Source organism: Saccopteryx leptura, chromosome 2, assembly GCF_036850995.1.
Source record: "Saccopteryx leptura isolate mSacLep1 chromosome 2, mSacLep1_pri_phased_curated, whole genome shotgun sequence".
NCBI classification, from domain to species: Eukaryota; Metazoa; Chordata; class Mammalia; order Chiroptera; family Emballonuridae; genus Saccopteryx; species Saccopteryx leptura.
Genome location: NC_089504.1, coordinates 13,935,741 through 13,953,539, shown reverse-complemented (window position 1 = coordinate 13,953,539; position 17,799 = coordinate 13,935,741). Strand labels below are relative to the sequence as shown.

General features: G+C 51.1%; 2 protein-coding genes across 10 annotated transcripts in view; one reads left to right on the top strand and one right to left on the bottom strand.

The window, feature by feature from the left end:
- GGTA1 (glycoprotein alpha-galactosyltransferase 1 (inactive)) overlaps positions 1 to 17,799 on the bottom strand; it is a 381,241-nt gene that overhangs the window by 210,936 nt on the left and 152,506 nt on the right. The gene's annotated exons all lie outside the window — the stretch shown is intronic.
- Positions 1 to 17,799, top strand: part of DAB2IP (DAB2 interacting protein) — a 199,017-nt gene that overhangs the window by 67,046 nt on the left and 114,172 nt on the right. For 4 of the 9 annotated variants that reach the window (XM_066367246.1, XM_066367250.1, XM_066367244.1 and 1 more), the window contains exon 1: positions 760 to 1,000. The exons of 3 other annotated variants lie outside the window; for them this stretch is intronic. In XM_066367246.1, the coding sequence (XP_066223343.1) occupies positions 877 to 1,000 (124 nt within the window). In that variant the 5' untranslated portion in view covers positions 760 to 876. Of the gene's footprint in view, positions 1 to 758; positions 1,001 to 17,799 lie in introns of those variants that run through there. 2 more of the 9 variants (XM_066367249.1, XM_066367247.1) reach the window with 2 other exon arrangements.

Below are 17,799 nucleotides of genomic sequence, written 5' to 3'. Positions count from 1 at the left end.
GGCACCCGCCCACCTCCCAGCCTCAGTTTCCCACCCCTGCAGTAGGGGAAGTGCTGTCCTGTCCCGTCCTGCCCTGCCGGCAGGCTGGCCGGAGCTGCTGCCTGTGCCCAGTGGGAGAACACTTTACAGCCTCTGTGGGATTTTATTTAGGGTGAGTTTAGATCAAAAGGGGCAAAATGTTGAGATTTGGCAAAGCCCCACTTGGATACACAGTGTGTTCATTTATGTTTTCTCTCCCCTGTGTGTGTTGGACATACACATCATCATTTTAATTATATAAAAATATGTATCAAACGGGACAGTTTTTAAGAGGTGAAGGCTGAGCAAGTATCCTGTGGGCAACGAAGTCTTTTTAACCTGGCTGGGACAGGGGACAATGGAATAATGTGTTTGCGGGTTGATACTCAGCTTAGTGGGCTTGTGGCAGACTCCGCCCGCCGCCCTGGCCGCCCCACGTGCGCCCTGCCCTGTGGCGGGGAGCGCGCACCTGCGAGTGTGCGGGCCGAACCGCCGCGGAGTGGTTGGGCATCGTTGCTCAGGTGCGGGCGCGGAGGCAGTGACCCTCCTGGGGACCTGCCTGGGGTCCCGGGGCAATCCAGGCCGCCTCGCCCCGCGGACTCCAGGCCGGGATTTCTCCCGCACTGACTTTTCGGGCCGGTGCCAGCCCGGCCCCGGGCCCTGGCCCCCGTGGCGGGGCCGGCTGCTCTGGGGAGGGCGGGGACAGGGGGAGGAGTTCGAGCGACTTTGTGGGGCAGTCTTAGCCTCCGCGCACCAGCGCGCGGGGAAACGCTGGGACGCCCGCCGGGCCGGCCGGAGCGGGTGATGGGGCCCGTGTGAGCGCGGCCAGGCCCGGCCCAGTGCCCGGCGGGCGGCAGCATGTCCGCGGGCGGCAGCGCCAGGAAGAGCACCGGGAGGCCCTCCTACTACTACCGGCTGTTGCGGCGGCCCCGGCTGCAGCGCCAGAGGAGCCGCTCCCGCAGCCGGACCCGGCCTGCCAGGGGTAGGCGCCACCCCGACCCCCGACCCCTGACCCCCAGGCCCTCCCTACCGCCACTTCACCACCTGATGCCCTGGGATGCCAGGAACCCTGGATCCTTCTATTTCCCCCGGACTCCCTTCTCCTCCTCTTGTTCTTGTCCGTTTCTGTGTCTGCTTGAGCCCTGATCCCGGAGCTGCTCTCTCCTTCTCCACCCTCAGTGGGGAAACTGAGGCTCCAGTGTCTCCCCTTAGGCAGGGAAAGGGGATATTCCAGTCCAGGGTTCTCTCTCCTCCACCTGAGACTCCGCCTCCTGCTCCACTGTGCCTCAGTTTACTCAGCAGCTAGGCAATGAAGTGGCGCGGATCTTGGCTTGGTCTCACCTTGCCCTCTGCTCTGGCCTCTCCGCTTGGCCCCCATCCGCACGTGCCCTCCTCAGGGACTTAACAGGCTCTTCCACCTCTTGGTGGAGGGACAGGTGCTTGGACTTCAGGGGACCCTGGGGACAGGGTCCTTGGCTTCAAAGGAGGCTAGACTTGTAGGATTTATCTGGAACCCCTCCCAGTGGGTGGGTGCCACCTCCTTTGAAAAGAGTTTCTCTCTTTCAAGCCCTGGAGTCTGGACTGGGAGGAGGGGGAGGTTCAAGCAGCATTTTCTTTTTCCAGTAACAGGATCCTCAGCTGGAAACGGGTGTGATTCAGGGGGCTGCTCTCTGGGCCGGGTAGGGGGAGGTGTACTTCCTTCCACTGCTGGGTGGGAGGGAGGAGAGAGGGAGGCCCCCTGGAAGGAGGAGCTCTTAGAAGCTGCCTGGGAGGCTCAGAGCCCAGGAGAAAGTCTCAGGCCCACTGAGGTGCCCCTGGTAGGAGGGAGGAGGGTGGTTGGTAGCACCCAGCAGGAACCTGGGCTGAGTTTACACCATCAGGTTGTCTTGGGAATGGGGAAGGCTGGCTCTGAGCCTGACTGGAGAGGGGTTAGAGCAAATCTGTGCTGGGAATCTGGTAGACCTGGTGTGAAATCCCTACCATTCCCCGTGCTGGTTGTGTGGCCTGGGCCCTCTGGTTCGTGTTTCCCACGAACTTTAGTTTTCTTGTGGCTTTGAGTATAAATGAAGCAGGTGGGCAGTAAATGCTTATTTGCTTACCCCAGAACGGGAGAAGACTTTTCCCATGGTCAGGGTTGCGTAACAATATACAAGCTTCCTCAGGAAGTCGGTAGTTTCTGAAGTAGTGAGTTTCCCGTGCTTGGAAGGGTTCAAGTTGAGGCTGGGAGGTGTGCACAGGTGCGTGCTGGGAGTTCAGTCCCCAGGGGTCTCTCAGGGTGTGTAACCCATCCCTGACTCTTGCCTTTCTTGCAGTGCCTCCAGCTGGTCTCTTCCTCCAGGTTTGGTCTGGAAGAATGGATATTTGGGTTCAAGCACTGTGACTCGGGGCAAGTCACTTCCCTTTTCTGAGTCTTAGTTTCTTTTCTTTATTTTTTTTTCTGTATTTTTCTGAAGCTGGAAACGGGGAGAGACAGTCAGACAGACTCCCGCCTGCGCCTGACTGGGATCCACCCGGCACGCCCACCAGGGGGTGACGCTCTGCCCACCAGGGGGCGATGCTCTGCCCCTCCGGGGTGTAGCTCTGTTGCGACCAGAGCCACTCTAGCGCTTGGGGCAGAGGCCGAGGAGCCATCCCCAGCGCCCGGGCCATCTTTGCTCCAATAGAGCCTCTCGCTGCGGGAGGGGAAGAGAGAGACAGAGAGGAAGGAGAGGGGGGAGGGGTGGAGAAGCAGATGGGCGCTTCTCCTGTGTGCCCTGGCCGGGAATCAAACCCGGGACTTCTGCACGCCAGGCCGACGCTCTACCACTGAGCCAACCGGCCAGGGCCAAGTCTTAGTTTCTTGAACTATAAAAGGGTCTAGCAGTATTGGAAGATTCCATGAGAAAATGGGTTCATGCTGTGAGAAAGGCCCTGCCCCGCTCACCCGCTCAGTGCCCTCTGTGACCTTTCCCACCACTCTTCACCCCAGCCTGGTTTCGCCCTTGCCCACAGAGAAGCTGGGAGGACTGGAAGTCTCTCTTCTCAGCTGACTAGGCGTGAGACAGTCACCGTGTCTGGGTTTCGCCTGAGCCCTAGCTTTCAGTCCCCATCTGTGTAGGAGTTCCTGCATCGCTCCTCAGCCTTGTAAGAGCTTGAAGCCTATGGGGTGAGTGGGGAGGGGGGGGGAGACTGTCACTGAACAGAAGTGACAACCGGGGAAATCAGGGAGGCCTTCACAGAGGAGGTGACATTTGGATTTTCCTCTGCAGAGAGAGCAGTTCCGGTTCAAGCCCCAGCTCTCCACAAAACTGTCCTCTGGCCAGTTACCTCGCCAAGCCTCAGTGGCCTCATCTGGTGAACATGGGTGGTGACGCAGGGCTGTTTAAGAAATGAGGACAGATGCATGGAAGTTAGAAGCCTGTGCAGCCTGGGACTTAGGTCACAGTTGAGAGTGAACTCTTATTGCCCTTACCCTGGACAGAAGGCACGGCCTGTGCTGAAAAGGGAGAAGGAAAAGGTCTTAGGTGTTGCAGACAGAGTTTGTCCTGGGGTGGGGGAGGGGGAAGGGGCGGGGACTGGGGAAGAGCTAGAACAGTAGTTTGGGCCTTACAAAGGGCCTAGAGTTTTGGAAGTCATGTGTGGGGGGTTGAGAGCTGCCCAGCAGTGTGAGAGGTGGAGGCTGCAGGCCTCCTGCCCGCCTGGGTGGGGGGTGGCTAAAGCCCCCTCCACTACTGACCTCCCTCTATTGTAGCCCCAGATCCATGACTCTGACCCTAGGGCCATCCCTCCTGAGGGCAGCATCCCCACCCAGGTTGGAACTCATCCTGTCTGATCTCAGGCCTCATCTCCCCACCTGGATGGGGACTTGTTCCCATAGTGCTGACATCAGACCTCAGAGGAAGAGGTGGTACCCAGCACCCCAGCCTTGGTCAGGCCCTTGCTCACACCCATTCTGGCCTCTGCCACAAGCCAGGAAGGAAAATGACTGAGAATTTGGGGCAGGGGGTGTGTTGATTCAGAAACAGGGAAGTACAGGGAAGAGTTGGCAGTCAGCGGGACCCACAGCTGGCGTGTCTGGGGAAAGGGTTGTGGCCAGGCTGCCACCTCTGAGGAAGCTCCCTGTCCCTCATCCCCCGCCGCTCCTCGGGAGTGGTGGGAGGGGGCGCACTGCAGACTTGAGAGCCGGACTTTCTCCCTGGCAGGGGAAGACAGTGTAGGTAGACCCCCCTGGTTTGAGTAAGCAGGGCTCTTACCTTCTCTGGGCCCTGATTTCCCCATCTGAAGAATGGGCAGAATGGACCTGCTGTTGAAACAGCCAGAGGAAGGCTGGAAACAGTGGAAAGGGTGGGTTCTGGCCATTTCACATTGTACTTTGTGACCCTAAGCCCTCTTGAAGGGAGGTGTGGCCCATGGGCTTGAGGGGTCCTATTCTCAGTAAAGTGTCATCAGACAGGGTGCTTTTTTCCCAAGGTCAAGAAAAGCCTTGTCTGATCTACCAGGACTGCTGGGGAAATGCAAGTTTTCCTCTCACTCTAGGTAAAGCCTGGCCCATTCATTCAGCAAATTAACATGTTGCAAGCACCTGTGTGCAGGGCTCCAGGCTGGGCAATGGGCATGTGTGTGTATGACTGGCTTGCACTCCCAGCCCTTGCCAAGCCTCATCTGTTGGGGTGGCCGGCTTATTGAGGGGTACTAGGGCACAGAACACTTTGTTTAGAGTACAGAACAAAAGTTAGTGGGGGATAGGGGCTGTACCCCCAGCTTAGACACAAGCTGGTTGTGTGACTCTGGGCACATCCTAGGGCCTCAGTTTCCCCATCTGTCAAGTGGGGCTAATAAGGAAGCCTGTTGAAATGCCCAAACCCACATACATGGGAGGTTTTGATTCTTCTTTTCACATCTTCATCTGAGTGTTTCCAGGGGTCCAGCCACATGCCAGGCCTGCCTGGGTGCCGGGGACTTGGTGGACGTTTTCCTCTGAGACAGTCATTTCCCCCTTCACCCCCTTCCAGACCTCCATTGTGTGGCCCTGTGTCTTGGCTTCTGTGTGACCCCCCTCCTCCTTTCTATGTGAGCCTATTACCTGGCAGGATCTGGGGAGTTTTCAGAGGGGGTTCCCAGGAATGTCCCAGCACACTGAGGAATGCAGGCAGGAGGGCGTCACACAGGTTCCCAGGAGCGCTGGAGTTGACCTCTTAAGATAGTGATTCCTGTCCTGGGCTTAGAACTGGGCAGCTGAGGGATCTACTCCCTGAGGTCTAGATGGGGACACTGAGGCACAGAGGGGCCCCCATCACAGAGTGGGGTATGAAATCTAGGGCTGCTGACCCCAGTGAAGATGGTGACGTGGTTGGGAAGAGTTAGCTGCTTTCTAACTGGTAGCTATGCTTAGGGAAGGACCTGGGTGTCACCAGAGGGAAGGGCAAGGCTGGGACCGCTCCCTGGGGACTCTGGCTTCAGTGAGTGGCTCCTGGGCAACAGCTTGGACCCTGTAGGCTGGACAACCCTGAGCACAGCCCTCAAGGTGGGGGCTGGTTATGTCTTGTGACAACCCCCCTCTAGTCTTCATATGTCCCCTAAGGACCCAAGGCCTGGCTCTCTGCCCCTAACTTAGATGTGCCCCTGAAATTATACATGTACCTTTTTTTGCCTTGTCTCTTCCTCTGTTCCTGCTGAGACACAGTCCTTCCTTTAGGTTTTGAACCCTGCTTCTCCAGGCCCTCCTCACCCTTACATGCCTCAGGGACTGGGAGGCTCATTACTCCCTATCACGGCATATAATAAAAGTAAAAATGGCTTCTGTTTGCTTGGGCCTACTCAGTACCTGGCAGAGAGCTTAACTCTGCTCTTGCCTTTAATCTCAGTTAATGCTTGCAAGAACCTTGTGAGATGGACACCGGTATTATCTTTATTTTATAGATGAAAGGAGACTATGACCCGAGAGTAGGAAACTTGTCCAACGTCATACAGCTCTGAGACAGTGGAGCCCAGCTCTGCCCGACTTCAGATTCTGAGTTTGTAGATGCACCACTTCACTGTCCCGTGGGCGGGCAGATCTTTCTGTGGTTGGGCCTCGGCTTAGATAAGGTCACTTCTTCTATCTGATTTCACAGTCTGCCTCTCTACTGTGTGTGCTCGAACTTCATCTCCCATGATCCTGGCCATAACTCAGGAGAGAGGCAGGGGAGGGACTTTGTTGGCATCAGTCGGGGGGGGGGGGGCATGGGGTTAGTCTTCCTGGGTGGCCCCTCTGCTTGCCTAGGTTGACTCAGGTGGTTCCCTCAGACCCAGGCTCTTCCAGGACCCCCACCCCTGTATCCTGCTCTCAGACATGCCCGCCAGCCATGTGCATTCCCTGGGCAGGTCTCAGGTCTTGTGGGCTCAGTTCTGTTTCTCCACCAAATCTCTTTGTGTTGATGGTTTAGCGTTTCGTGGTATGAAGTCCCTGGAGACGGTCAGCCAGCCCGACATCCACTTCCCAGAGCTCTCTGGGTCCTGGACGGAGGCCAGAGACCCCGGTTCATCTGCTGAATGTCAGCCTCTTGGTCTTTGTGTTTGTTTCTGGCCCTCCCTCGTCACCTTTGATAATGACGGTCATTGCTTCCTTTTACCTAGCTGAAGGTGTGTCCTAAGACCTTCCCCTGATTATCTCATATCTCATTTTAACTCTCCAACCTTCTCAGGAACTAGGGCTCATTGTCATCACTTCCCTTTGCCAGGTGGGGAAACTGAGCTCAGGGCCTAGTTTGCTCACTGTAAAGTCGCTTGCTTTATGAGGCAAACTCCAGCTGAAGCCAGTAGACTCCAGAGCTTACACTTTGAACCATGTGTAGAAGCCCAGTGCTTCTCCTCTTTGGTTGGTGCAATTCAGAGAGGACCGGGCGGGCCCAGAGTGCACCCTTGATCTCAGTGGGTCATGACTCCCCGGTGCTCTCTGTCTGCCCCCTTGCGCCCGTACTTACTGAACCTGGGGGGGTACAGGATGAGACTGGAGCCCGCTCTGCTTGGCTGCTGATGGGGGAGGTTGGAGAGATTGTCCTATGCCCTCTTTTAGCTCAGCTCAGCACTGGGAGCTACCTTTTTCCCTAGACAACTGGGAAAACCCAGCCCCCAGGGCCAACGCTGTTTGTCCAAGGTCACGTAAAGATGTCCATGAGAGGCCCAGGTCTGGAGTCCAGATGCCTTTGCACCCTATTTTAGTGTTGGTTTTTTTTTTTTTTTTTTTTTGCTTTTCCTAAGATTAGCCCAGCTTTGGGAAACGGAGGCAGCTGGGCTCTTTGTTGAGTCTTCTTATGAGGGGAGGTCCCTGTGTAACTTGACCCGAAGGTGCTCACATCCCTGACCGCGTGCATGCTTTGCTTAGAAGTGACATGAAGCCTTTTGACTATTTTTAACAGAAAAGCAATGAGTGGTTGTGATATTTCCACTGCACCTTCCTCTTGAGGCCACTTGGTTAAATGTCAGGAAAGGGAGAGTATTTCCTGGTCAGTTCAGGAACATTTGGAGCTTGCTGGTTGCTGAAGTTTTGTTTTCTGTGAAGTAGGTGTTTGGGGAGTCAGTCACCCCCCCCCCATCCTCCCACCCCCCCACCCCACCCCCACTATTCCCTGGGAAGGTTGGGCTTTGACAGTTGTTGGGAGGAGGGATTTGAGGATGAGGAACCCAGATGCCCTCCCATGGAGTGGCAGGGTGGTTATTTTTAGCAGTCGTGAGCCAGTAGAGGCATTTCAGCATTTGTTCAATATTTAATTAACCATCTGAAAATGGCCCACGTGGGCGCGAGTTTGGGAGCGGCTCTCTGGGCAGCGATTTCCTCTGATTGCATAAATAAGGAAGCAAGGGGAATCTCAATAGCCCTCCAAATAATAATAATGAAAAAGAAAAAACGAAAAAGTCAACGCAGTCCTCAAAAAGGACAGGCTTGGTGCTGCAGCCTAGACAGGCCACCTGTGCGCTAGCGGAATAGATGAGCCCGCTAGGACGCCCGCGTGTCCTTGGAAATGCGGCGGTGCTGGGTCTGTGAGTCTCAGGCTCCACAGCCTCCTGGCTTAGATTCGGGGTGGGTTTTCCCCCCTTCACCAGGTTCCTGTGTTGACTTTGACAGCTGCCGGGTACCCGAGAGGAGGTTTGGGGATTCTGCTTTTGGAAGTCTTGTTAGCTTTTATTTCCCTCTCCTCTTCCCCTTGACAGACAGGAGAGCACCGTCGGCATCTGGGCTGTGTTATTTCTTTTCTTCTCGGCCCTTGGAAGTGATGTGTTGACACGGCTGCGAAATGAAAAAGGCAGTGCAGGGAGGAAGATGTGGGGGCCGTGAGGCTCCGCCCCCCTCCCCCTTTTCCCGGAGGATAATGCGATAAAGGCGCAGAGGGGCGGGGCCGGAGAGTGAGGCCTGGAGGAGCGGGGCAGCGGGCATGGGCAGCTTCTCAGTGTCCCTCTTGGCATGAGGGTTTACAGAGCTTGGATTTGGAGATTGGAAACCAGTAAACGGACAATTTGAGATAGTCTTAGGAAAAAGTGGTTTTCTAACCATTTATACCTCTGTTTTGGGGACTGACTTTGGCTCAGGAATGTGGCCAGGTGTATCCTGCCTGCCCCGTAAATGCAGTATGACCTCAGACAAGTCACCAAACAGCTCTAGGCTCAGAAACACTTCTAGCAAATAGATGTGACAAGGCATAAGCTCTCATTATAGGCTAGGCGAATTGTCATTATCTGTGCATCTAAAGCCTGAGGGGTTAATTGCAGCTCTATTAGGGCTGATGTAGAAATAAAATGTGATGCCTGTGGGGATCAGAAACTTCCAGGTGGTCCCTTGGCATTTCGTTCCCCCAGAGGCGGCTACAAGTGTCACTTGTACTTGTTCAGAGCAGCAGAGCTTGAGTGAAGCCACCTACTGTTTGCAAGTCCTGTGCCAGGGGCGGCCCTGGAGGATATGGTCAGCCTCCACACCCTCAGGGAGCTGAGCCCAGCGGAAGGGAGTCCTGTGATCAGGGTAGCAGATGGTGTGACGGGAATGGTAAGCGGAGCCTTGAATGGTGAGCCAAGAGGGCGGAACTCCCCTGTTAGGCCACAGGGAATCAAAGAAAGGGTTTTTGAAAATAACAGTTATTGCAATAGCAACGACTTTGATTTTTTGAGCACTCACACAGTGCCAGGCGCTCTTCTAAGTCCTTTATGTGCATCATTTTATGAAATCCTCATTCTCACAGATACCAGCCCCAGTTTGCAGATGAGGAAACTGAGGCCCAGACTGGTCAGAGTGGTTCAGTGACTTGCTCAGCATCACGCAGCTACTGAGCATAGAGCCCAGCATGTCTGAACTCATTGTACTTACCGGATCTGTGATTTAGGGTAGTGGGTTCCCCAACCTTTTTTGAGCCATGAACCAGTTTAAGGTCAGAAAATATTTTCACGGACCAGCCTTTAGGGTGGGACGGATAAATACACAAAATAAAATTAGCGACCGGCGTAAAAACTGTGGTATTTTTAAATATAATTGTTGAACTTACGAGACAAGTGTCAAGAGTGAGTCTTAGACGGATGTAACAGAGGGGATCTGGTCATTTTTTAAAAATAAAACATTGTTCAGACTTAAATATAAATAAAACAGAAATAATGTAAGTTATTTATTCTTTCTCTGTGGACCGGTACCAAACGGCCCACGGACCGGTACCGGTCCGTGGCCCGGGGGTTGGGGACCACTGATTTAGGTGAATGACTTTAAGCAACCAGCAAGCTAGACTGGCATGGTCCAGGGATCATAGATGACAATGTTGGCTGTCCAGGAGCAAGAGGAATGGTTCTGAACTGGGAGACAGGGAGAAGGACCAAGCAGTTTTGGGAGTGGGGGTAGCAGTGGGCCTGTGAGGAGGTACCCTGGAGACTTAGAGAGGATGCAGGGTTTGGAGACCCAGCTGGGTGCTTGTAGGGGAATCCCAAAGGAATCCAGCAGGTGTGGGGTCCCGGGAGGCAGAGGGCAGGCAGGTTGAAACGCACGGACAGTTCGGAGGATGTGCCACATGGGAGAGGCCGCCACCCATCTGATGATCAGTGCCAGTGGGACTGGCATATTTTCTCCCTGACCAGCGGCAAAATGAGAACAGGAAGGGCGGTGCAATGACATTGCCATGACATCCATTTCATTGTAACCTATTTCAGTCACGCTCCTATAGTCTCAGACTCCTATAGTCTGAGATGATGGTGTTTGGATGCTTTGGGGGGGGGGGGTCAGAACATTCTTTTTGTGAGATATAGGATGGTGCTAATGCTTTGTCTTAACATTGTATTTGACAAAGCAAGAAGTCAGTGGTCCTGTGTCACCCAGCCCCATATTATGCTACCCCATTGTTTTATTTATGAACATCGAACAGGTTCCCGAAATTCCAAAATGATGGGAGCCTGGCTCTCAGGAGAGAGAGGTCCAGGGGTCAGTCATCTTTACAGCCAGAGGGGTGGGAGCTGGTGGTGGCATAAGGCTTTTGGAAAGGCTTAGGCAGGTAGGGAAGGTGTCCGGTCAGGAGGGGGACTAGCACGCTGTGGGAGTGGCTAACAGGCTTGCCCTGGCTCTCACGCTGCAGGGTGGGGGTGGCACCAGATTGGACACCTTTGGGGTGGGACAGGTACTGGAAGCCAAAGGAGGTCAAACAGTGGGGGTGCGGGGTGGTGTGCAGAACTGGACCGTGTTGAAGTTTGGTGGGAATGGAGGTCTGGGAGCTGCTGGGCTTCCCATGAACTGTCCATACAGTCGCAGTTCCACCTGGTGTCTAGGAGCCTGTTCAGAGCAGCATGTTTAGCAACGAGCAGTGTGGGGGCCTGAGCACCCTCCCCCATCAGTAGCAGCCTCTGAATTCTCTTGGGCTGGGACACCCTGAGCTTTTACACAGGTAGTGCTGTCTGCAGAGGGAAGGGCCAGTATGAGGAGCAGGAACTCTGGGTCTGGGAGCGGGGCAGCCCTTCGCAGGGAGCTGCGTGCGGAAGACGCTCCTGCATTACTTACCAACTGGTTCCAGAGGAGACCACCAGTTATTTAAAAAATACACACATATAATGTTTATGTTGGTGTTTCCTTCTTCCTCCTCCTGCCTCCAACTCCCAGGATTAAAAGAGCAATAAAATCCATTATAGAAGAGAAGAAAATAAAATTCTCTTTTCATTCCAGTGCCCAGTGATAAGCTCTGGGTACATTTGGGGGTTATTTCCAGACTCTTCCCTTTCTTCCTGGAATTTTCTGAAAAGTCAAAATTATTGGAAAGTATAAAAGGTATATATAGCACATAACATTGCAGATACCCGTGCACTCACCTCTCAGGTTTAACAAGCCTTCACGTAGCCATACTTCCCTTTTCTTCCTCTGTTTCTTAGAAATGAGACAACTCAGGGGTAGCAGGGCTCGGCTAAGTGCAGCCCACAGGCCAAATCCAGCTGCCACCTGCTCTGTACGACCTGCCGGCTGAGAAGAACTTTTACTGTTTTCAAGGGCTGAAACAAAAATCAAAAGAGGCATAATATTTGATCACATGTGAAAATGATCTGAAATTCAAACTTTCGTGTCCCTAAGTCAAGTTTTCTTGGGACACAGCCACAGTCCTTCCTTTCCCTATGGTCAGTGGCTGCTTTCACGCTATATCACCAGAGTTGAGTAGTGGAACCCTAAACTGTGGACTCTCTGGGCCTTTATGGAAGAAATCTGCTGACCCCTGAGAGAGAGAGCTAAAGCTTCCTACGCTCCCTGCAGGGTTGACCGGCCTCCCTCTGCTTTCATACCTGACAACGCATGCAAATGCTTCGAAATGGCTGGTGTTGCATTGTGTTTCAAAGATGAACAGAGGTGGGGAGATAGAAGAGGGGCAAAGGGGGACAAATGGTGATGGAAGGAGACTTCCTTTGGGTGGTGACTGCACGATACAATATACAGGTGATGTAGAATAGAATATACATTTTATATAAAAGCAATCTAATTTTATTAACTAATACCACCCCAATACAGTTGATAACATTAAAAAGGAAATGAACAGAGAGAAGCTGCACACAGCAGAGAGGAACAAACATGTCGACGCTGGGACCTCCTTACTCCTGAATCCCAGCAGTGCAGAAAAACGCCAGCTCTCCGCCGACCCCGGGACGGGCTCTGGGCGGCAGAGACGAGAGTCACAGGAGAAAACCCAGGAATAAAAATGGGGAAGGTGACACTGGAGTTCCTGAAGATCCTCAGAAAGCCAAGGAGGGAAAAAAAACACTCAGGGATGAGAGAAGCCTTCAGGCTACTTAATTGATCCTTGGAGTGACCAGGAAACTCGGAGTTTTCGGGAAGGCTGGAGAGTCTTTGAAAGTGAGGTGCATGTCCGGGTGAGGAATGGGAAGCAGAACTGTCCAGGGCAGTCGTTACGGGACTCCGGTAGAGGAGCGAGGAGCATAAAGAAGGAGCTGGTAACGGTTCTGCGGAGGCTGCTGAGAAGTTCGCAAGACTTACACTGAGGCCAGCCGGGGCCAGGGAGCGAGCCCTTGCACTGTCCTTTTGGAGAAGTGGGGGAACACATCTCCTCGGCTATTCCCTCCTACCTGCCACCCCTAGTACCAGCAGTCTGACCCTCCACGTTCTGTTTGAGGAGCTGCTCTGACTCTATGTTGAGGTTCTCAGGCCAGGGAGAGGTGCCCGGGACCCCAAGCCTTTATGGTGATCTCCGTGCCTCTCTCTCAGCAGACGCACCCCCACCTCCACTGACTCTGAATCATGTCCTGAACTTAAAGATAATTTGAACTCAGATCCAACTCCATTTGAGAGGCAACGGGCATTGAAGTTTCGCCGTCTCATGATTGCTTACTCTTCCTCACACTTAACGTCATGGAAACAAAACGTGGGTGGGTATCAAGCAAGGCATCCTTTTCTACCTTTCAGCCAGGCTGGGATGGGCTCTGGAAATGTAGGGAGAAGCCAAAGGCAGGGAGGAAACTCGGGTTCCTCGTGACTCGGGACCCGTTATCCTCTCACTGGTCTGTGCACAGAGGCTCCTGTCTCATCGTGGGACAACCCCTAGATTTAGAGGTCACTGGGCTTGAATTCCATCTCGGCATTTCCTAGCTGTGTGGTCATGATTTTTTCAGGCTTGATATTTCTAAACCTCAGTTTCTTCCTGTTAAAGTTGGAGCAGACGCCACAGTCACTGTCCCTCTTAGACCTGTTTCTCCACGTTTCCTGGTGGTCCATTTTAATTACATACAGAAATCCAGTTGTTTTAGCGCTGTTTGTTGAAAAAATGATCTTTTCCGCCGTTAATTGACTTTGCACTTTTTTTTTTTTTGCTAAAAATCAATTGACCGTATCTGTGTGGGACTATTTCTCACTCTCTTCTATGCCATTGATCTGTGTGTCCATCCTTATGCTAAAACCATGCTGCTTTGATTACTTCAGCTACATTTCAAGACTATAAAGTATGTCTGGAAACCAAGGAATATAAGTCTCTCAACCTGTTTTTCTTTTTCCAGAGTGTTTGGCTATTCTAGGTCCTTCCCTCTGCCATCTAAATTTAAAATTGAGCTTGTCACTGTCTTCAAAAAGCTTGCTAGGATTTTGACTGGGATTGCATTGAATCTACAGATCAGCTTGAGGGAAGAAATGCCATCTTGACAATGCTGAGGCTTACCAATAAAATATGTATATCTCTATTTATTGAGATTTTCTTCAATGTCTCTCAGCAATATATTTTTAGGAATTAGTCTTATATGTGTTTTGTTAAATTTACTCCCAAGTAAATGCCCTTTGCTATTTACTGTGAGGGATGGAGATTTTACCTTACTCGCAAGCTAATGACCTAACCTGATAGTTTCATGGGCACTGGCAGAGGACATGAGACTCGTAGGTCAGAGACCAAGGACTCTTGGCTCATGGCACAGCAGGTGACACGAGTTCCATGTTTATACATCGATTCCCTTTCCCCCTAAGCTCCGAGGGCAGTCATAGATGGTCTATTCTAGAACATAAAATGATCTACTCCGTTGTTTTTCTAGATTACAACTTCATGCCTCTTAACGGGATCCGATCTATGGATATACTCTATGGGTCAGTCTAAAAGTTATACCAGGAACTGAAATTCAGTTTGCTTTAGTATTAAGTCATTAACTTAGAAACTTGGAGATAACTTAAAATTCGAACTCCAAGTTGTCAAATAAGGAGAGTTCAAAGTTATCTGTAAAAACCAATATGTACACGCTTAAACTTATGCCCCTTTTAATTTGTTGGAAAAATTAAGCCTATTATGTAGTTATGTTGCTCTGATTTAATAATACTGTTTTTGAACAAAAGTGCAGAAGCATTAGTACTGAGGTGGAATTTGGGGGCAAAAAGAAACAGTTTATGTTTTCTGAATGAATGAAAAATAGGATGAATTTATTAATACATATAGACAATTAGGTTTTGATTGTCATGGTTCCCGCTGGAGTGCTATCATTAGAACTTACGTACCCTAAAGAAGTGTTATTTGATGTAATCAGCACCTACTCTAAGGATGAACACACAGGGTGCTGAGTGAGTATTAAAAGCTGGAATGCTCTCTAGGGACAGACGGGAAGACATCTCTAAGCTGTATTATGACATAACCCACAAAGGTGCCGTGTACTTTTGTGGTTTCCAAGTACGTGTGGTTCTCACCTATGTCATTTGATAATAAACGCATTGTGGGGAAAGAAAGAGGTTTACGTTATGCATGGTGATGGCCGTTCTGTGTCTGAGAGGAGGCGTGTCTCCTTTCCTAGGGCGGCAGGAGATGAGGGACAGGAGAGGTGAGAGCCCTGGTGGGTGCGCAGCCCTCCGCCGGCCAGTGGTCTGACGCCGCTCTCCCTCCGTCTGTACTTTCATGGAAGGAGAGTTAGTTGTGCTTTCATCAGTGGGGGCCTTGGTTTCCTGTCGCCACTGTGAAATTTTAGTGTCTTAAAACAACATGGATTTATTGTCTTACGGAGGTCCACAGTCTGCAACCAGTTCCCTGGAGCTGGAATCAAGGTGGCGGCAGGACCGCATTCCTCCCGGGGGTGCTGGGCAGAACCCATTTCCTTGCCTTTTCCTCAGTGCCTGTGTTCTTTGACTCCTGGCCCCATATCATTCCCACCTCAACCTCCGTCATCACATCTCCTTCTCTGCCTTCTCTGCCCCGCCTGTCTCCCTCTTAGGAGGACCCTTGTGATGACATTGGACCCACCTAGATGATCTAGGCTGAGCTCTCCATCTCAAGATTAATTTAATCACATCTGCCATGTAAGGTAACAACTCACAGTGTCTAGGGGTTCGGACGTGGGCTCTTTAGGGGCCATTATTCTGCCTACCTCAGGTGGGTAGGGTTTAGCAACCTTGAAGGAATACCTCTGCTCTCTGTCCTGATGCTGCATGACCAAAGGCTGAACTGGATCAAGTGCGCAGGGGGAGGCAGGAGACCTACCAACTTATCAGTGCAATATTTTGGCAAACTGTTTATTTGGCTAACGGTAAAGAGCAGATAATAATAGTATAGATGTGCTTCATTCACACACACACACACACACACACACGGGCATCAACTGGACAGCTGTGTCTGGAAAGTCCTAATAATCTGAAGACTTCATGGCCCGTTGGCATGGTAATTTTACTTTTGGCTCTTCCTGAAGTTCTCTTGACCATGCCTGAGGTTGGGGGTCGGGGGCGCTAGCCTGTTGGCACATAACAAGCTTGGAAGCTGTTATGTTCCTTACGTGCAGGCTTGTTTCTAAGTTTGTCCTGTGCCCTTTCCTGGCCTACTTTCTCTGTCTGGTCCTTTGGTCTGCTGTTTATTTTGATGTCATTTGTTTTGTTTTCCGATTTTGTTTTTTCTCTTGTTATTTCTTCTTTTTCCTCCTCAGACATATTCAGAGGGCTCAGTTTGTACTGAATCATTATACCACCTATTATATATACTTTACTTTTACTATTAGTTTTGGGGAGTCTGAATTATTCTTCATTCAGTAAATGGCACAATCGTTTAGGCCCACTTGTAGCCTGTCCCATTCTCCAAAGAGAACCTCTGGTAACAAATCTGAGAGTACTATTCTTGATATTTCTCTGTATAAGTGCACATACCTACAAACAGAGAGTAAAGCATTGTATTCATTTAATCACGTAGACATCAAACATATTTCTGCCTAAAAGGTCCAGAGTAGCCTTGGCAGTGATTTTTATGTGCCTGTACCTCTCGCCTCTAGCTGGCTGGCCACTTTGCACTCAGTAACATTGTATGCCAGTACAGTTTATACAGGGATGGAAATCTCAGTTGTCTACACACAGATATGACTCCTTGTAGTTCAATAGGCTACTTATTAACTTTTTATTTTGAAACTGTTATAGATGTATAGGCAGTTGTAAAAGCAGAGAGAGGTTTCCATTACCCCTCACCCAGTTTCCCTGTAATTATAGTGCAGCAGCCTCCCGCGTCCATACCCTTGGGACAAAGACCCGCCAGGAATACACCTCTAGTTAGAATAAGTAGGATTTATTACCCTTTGCAGTGAAGGGGAACACACACCATGGGGAACCACGGGGCCTCTCAGTCGGAGTGGGGTAAAAAGAACCTACTATACTATAGGATTTGGGCTTTGGTCAGGTCATTTGGGGGAAGTCTAAGGAAGTGAAGGCTCATGCCAGATTGACTAGTGTCAGAAAGCGGAGGGCAACTGTATGATGGGTTATCTCAAGTCTTATCTCTAGGGACAGGAAGCAAGCGTGGGGTTAAAGCTGTCATTGGTGAAGCAGCCGTAGTTACTCATTTTAGCCAAAGGGAGGGAATGTTTAGGATTTTGTGGGTGGCTCAGTGACCTGGTGCTTGTTGGTTGCTTAGACAAAATTATGACGTGGCCTTGTTTTGTCTTACTTGATCGTGGTGACCTTGTCTGAGGTTGGTGGCCTGTGATATTGTTTATGTCCAGCAGGAGAATAACATGTCAGAGCTGTGAATGCCAGGCCAGCTTCCGGATGGCGGGGGCTGCGTGCCTATAATTCTGTGTCATTTTATCACGTGTCGCGCATAACCACCACTGCAATTAGGATACAAGACTTCGTCATCACAAAGGTCTCTGATGTGCTGCTCCTTTATATTATACCCACCTGCCTGCCGCCCCTCATCCCTAACCCCTGGCAACCACTGATCTATTGATCATCTCTGACACTTGACCGCGTAGATATTGGCTTTTCCCCCTTAGCACAATGCCCTTGAGATCCACTTGAGTTATTACATAGGGCAATAGTGCATTTCTTTTTCGTTGCTGAATATTTCATGGGATGTGCATTCGTTTCTTATTGCTGCCATAACAAACTGGAACAGGGCACTTAAACAACACAGATTGGTCATCTTACTGGGCCTGCAAGTCAACAGCCTGACATGGGTCTTGCAGGAATAAAATTAAGGTGTTAGCAGGCTGTTCTCCTTTCTGATGGCTCTAGGGGGAAAATCTACTTCATTGCCTATTTATTGGCAGAATTCAGTTCTATGTGGTTGTAGGACTGAAGTGCCCATTTTCTTGTTGGCTGCCAGTGGAGCTGTTCTCAGTTTCCTGACAGAGGTCACCCACATTTCTTAGCTTGTGACCACCCCCTTCTTCCATCCTTCCTCCACGATTAGCCTTTCCCCTCCTTCCTCTTCATCATCTCATCTTTCTGACGCATCTTTCTCCCTTCTTCTTCCACATATAAGATCATTCCAGTCTGGATAATCCAGGATAGACTCCCATCTCCAAGTCCTTAACCTTAATCCACATCTGTGAAGTCCCTTTTGCCATGTAAAGTAACAGAGTGGCAGGTGCTGGGAA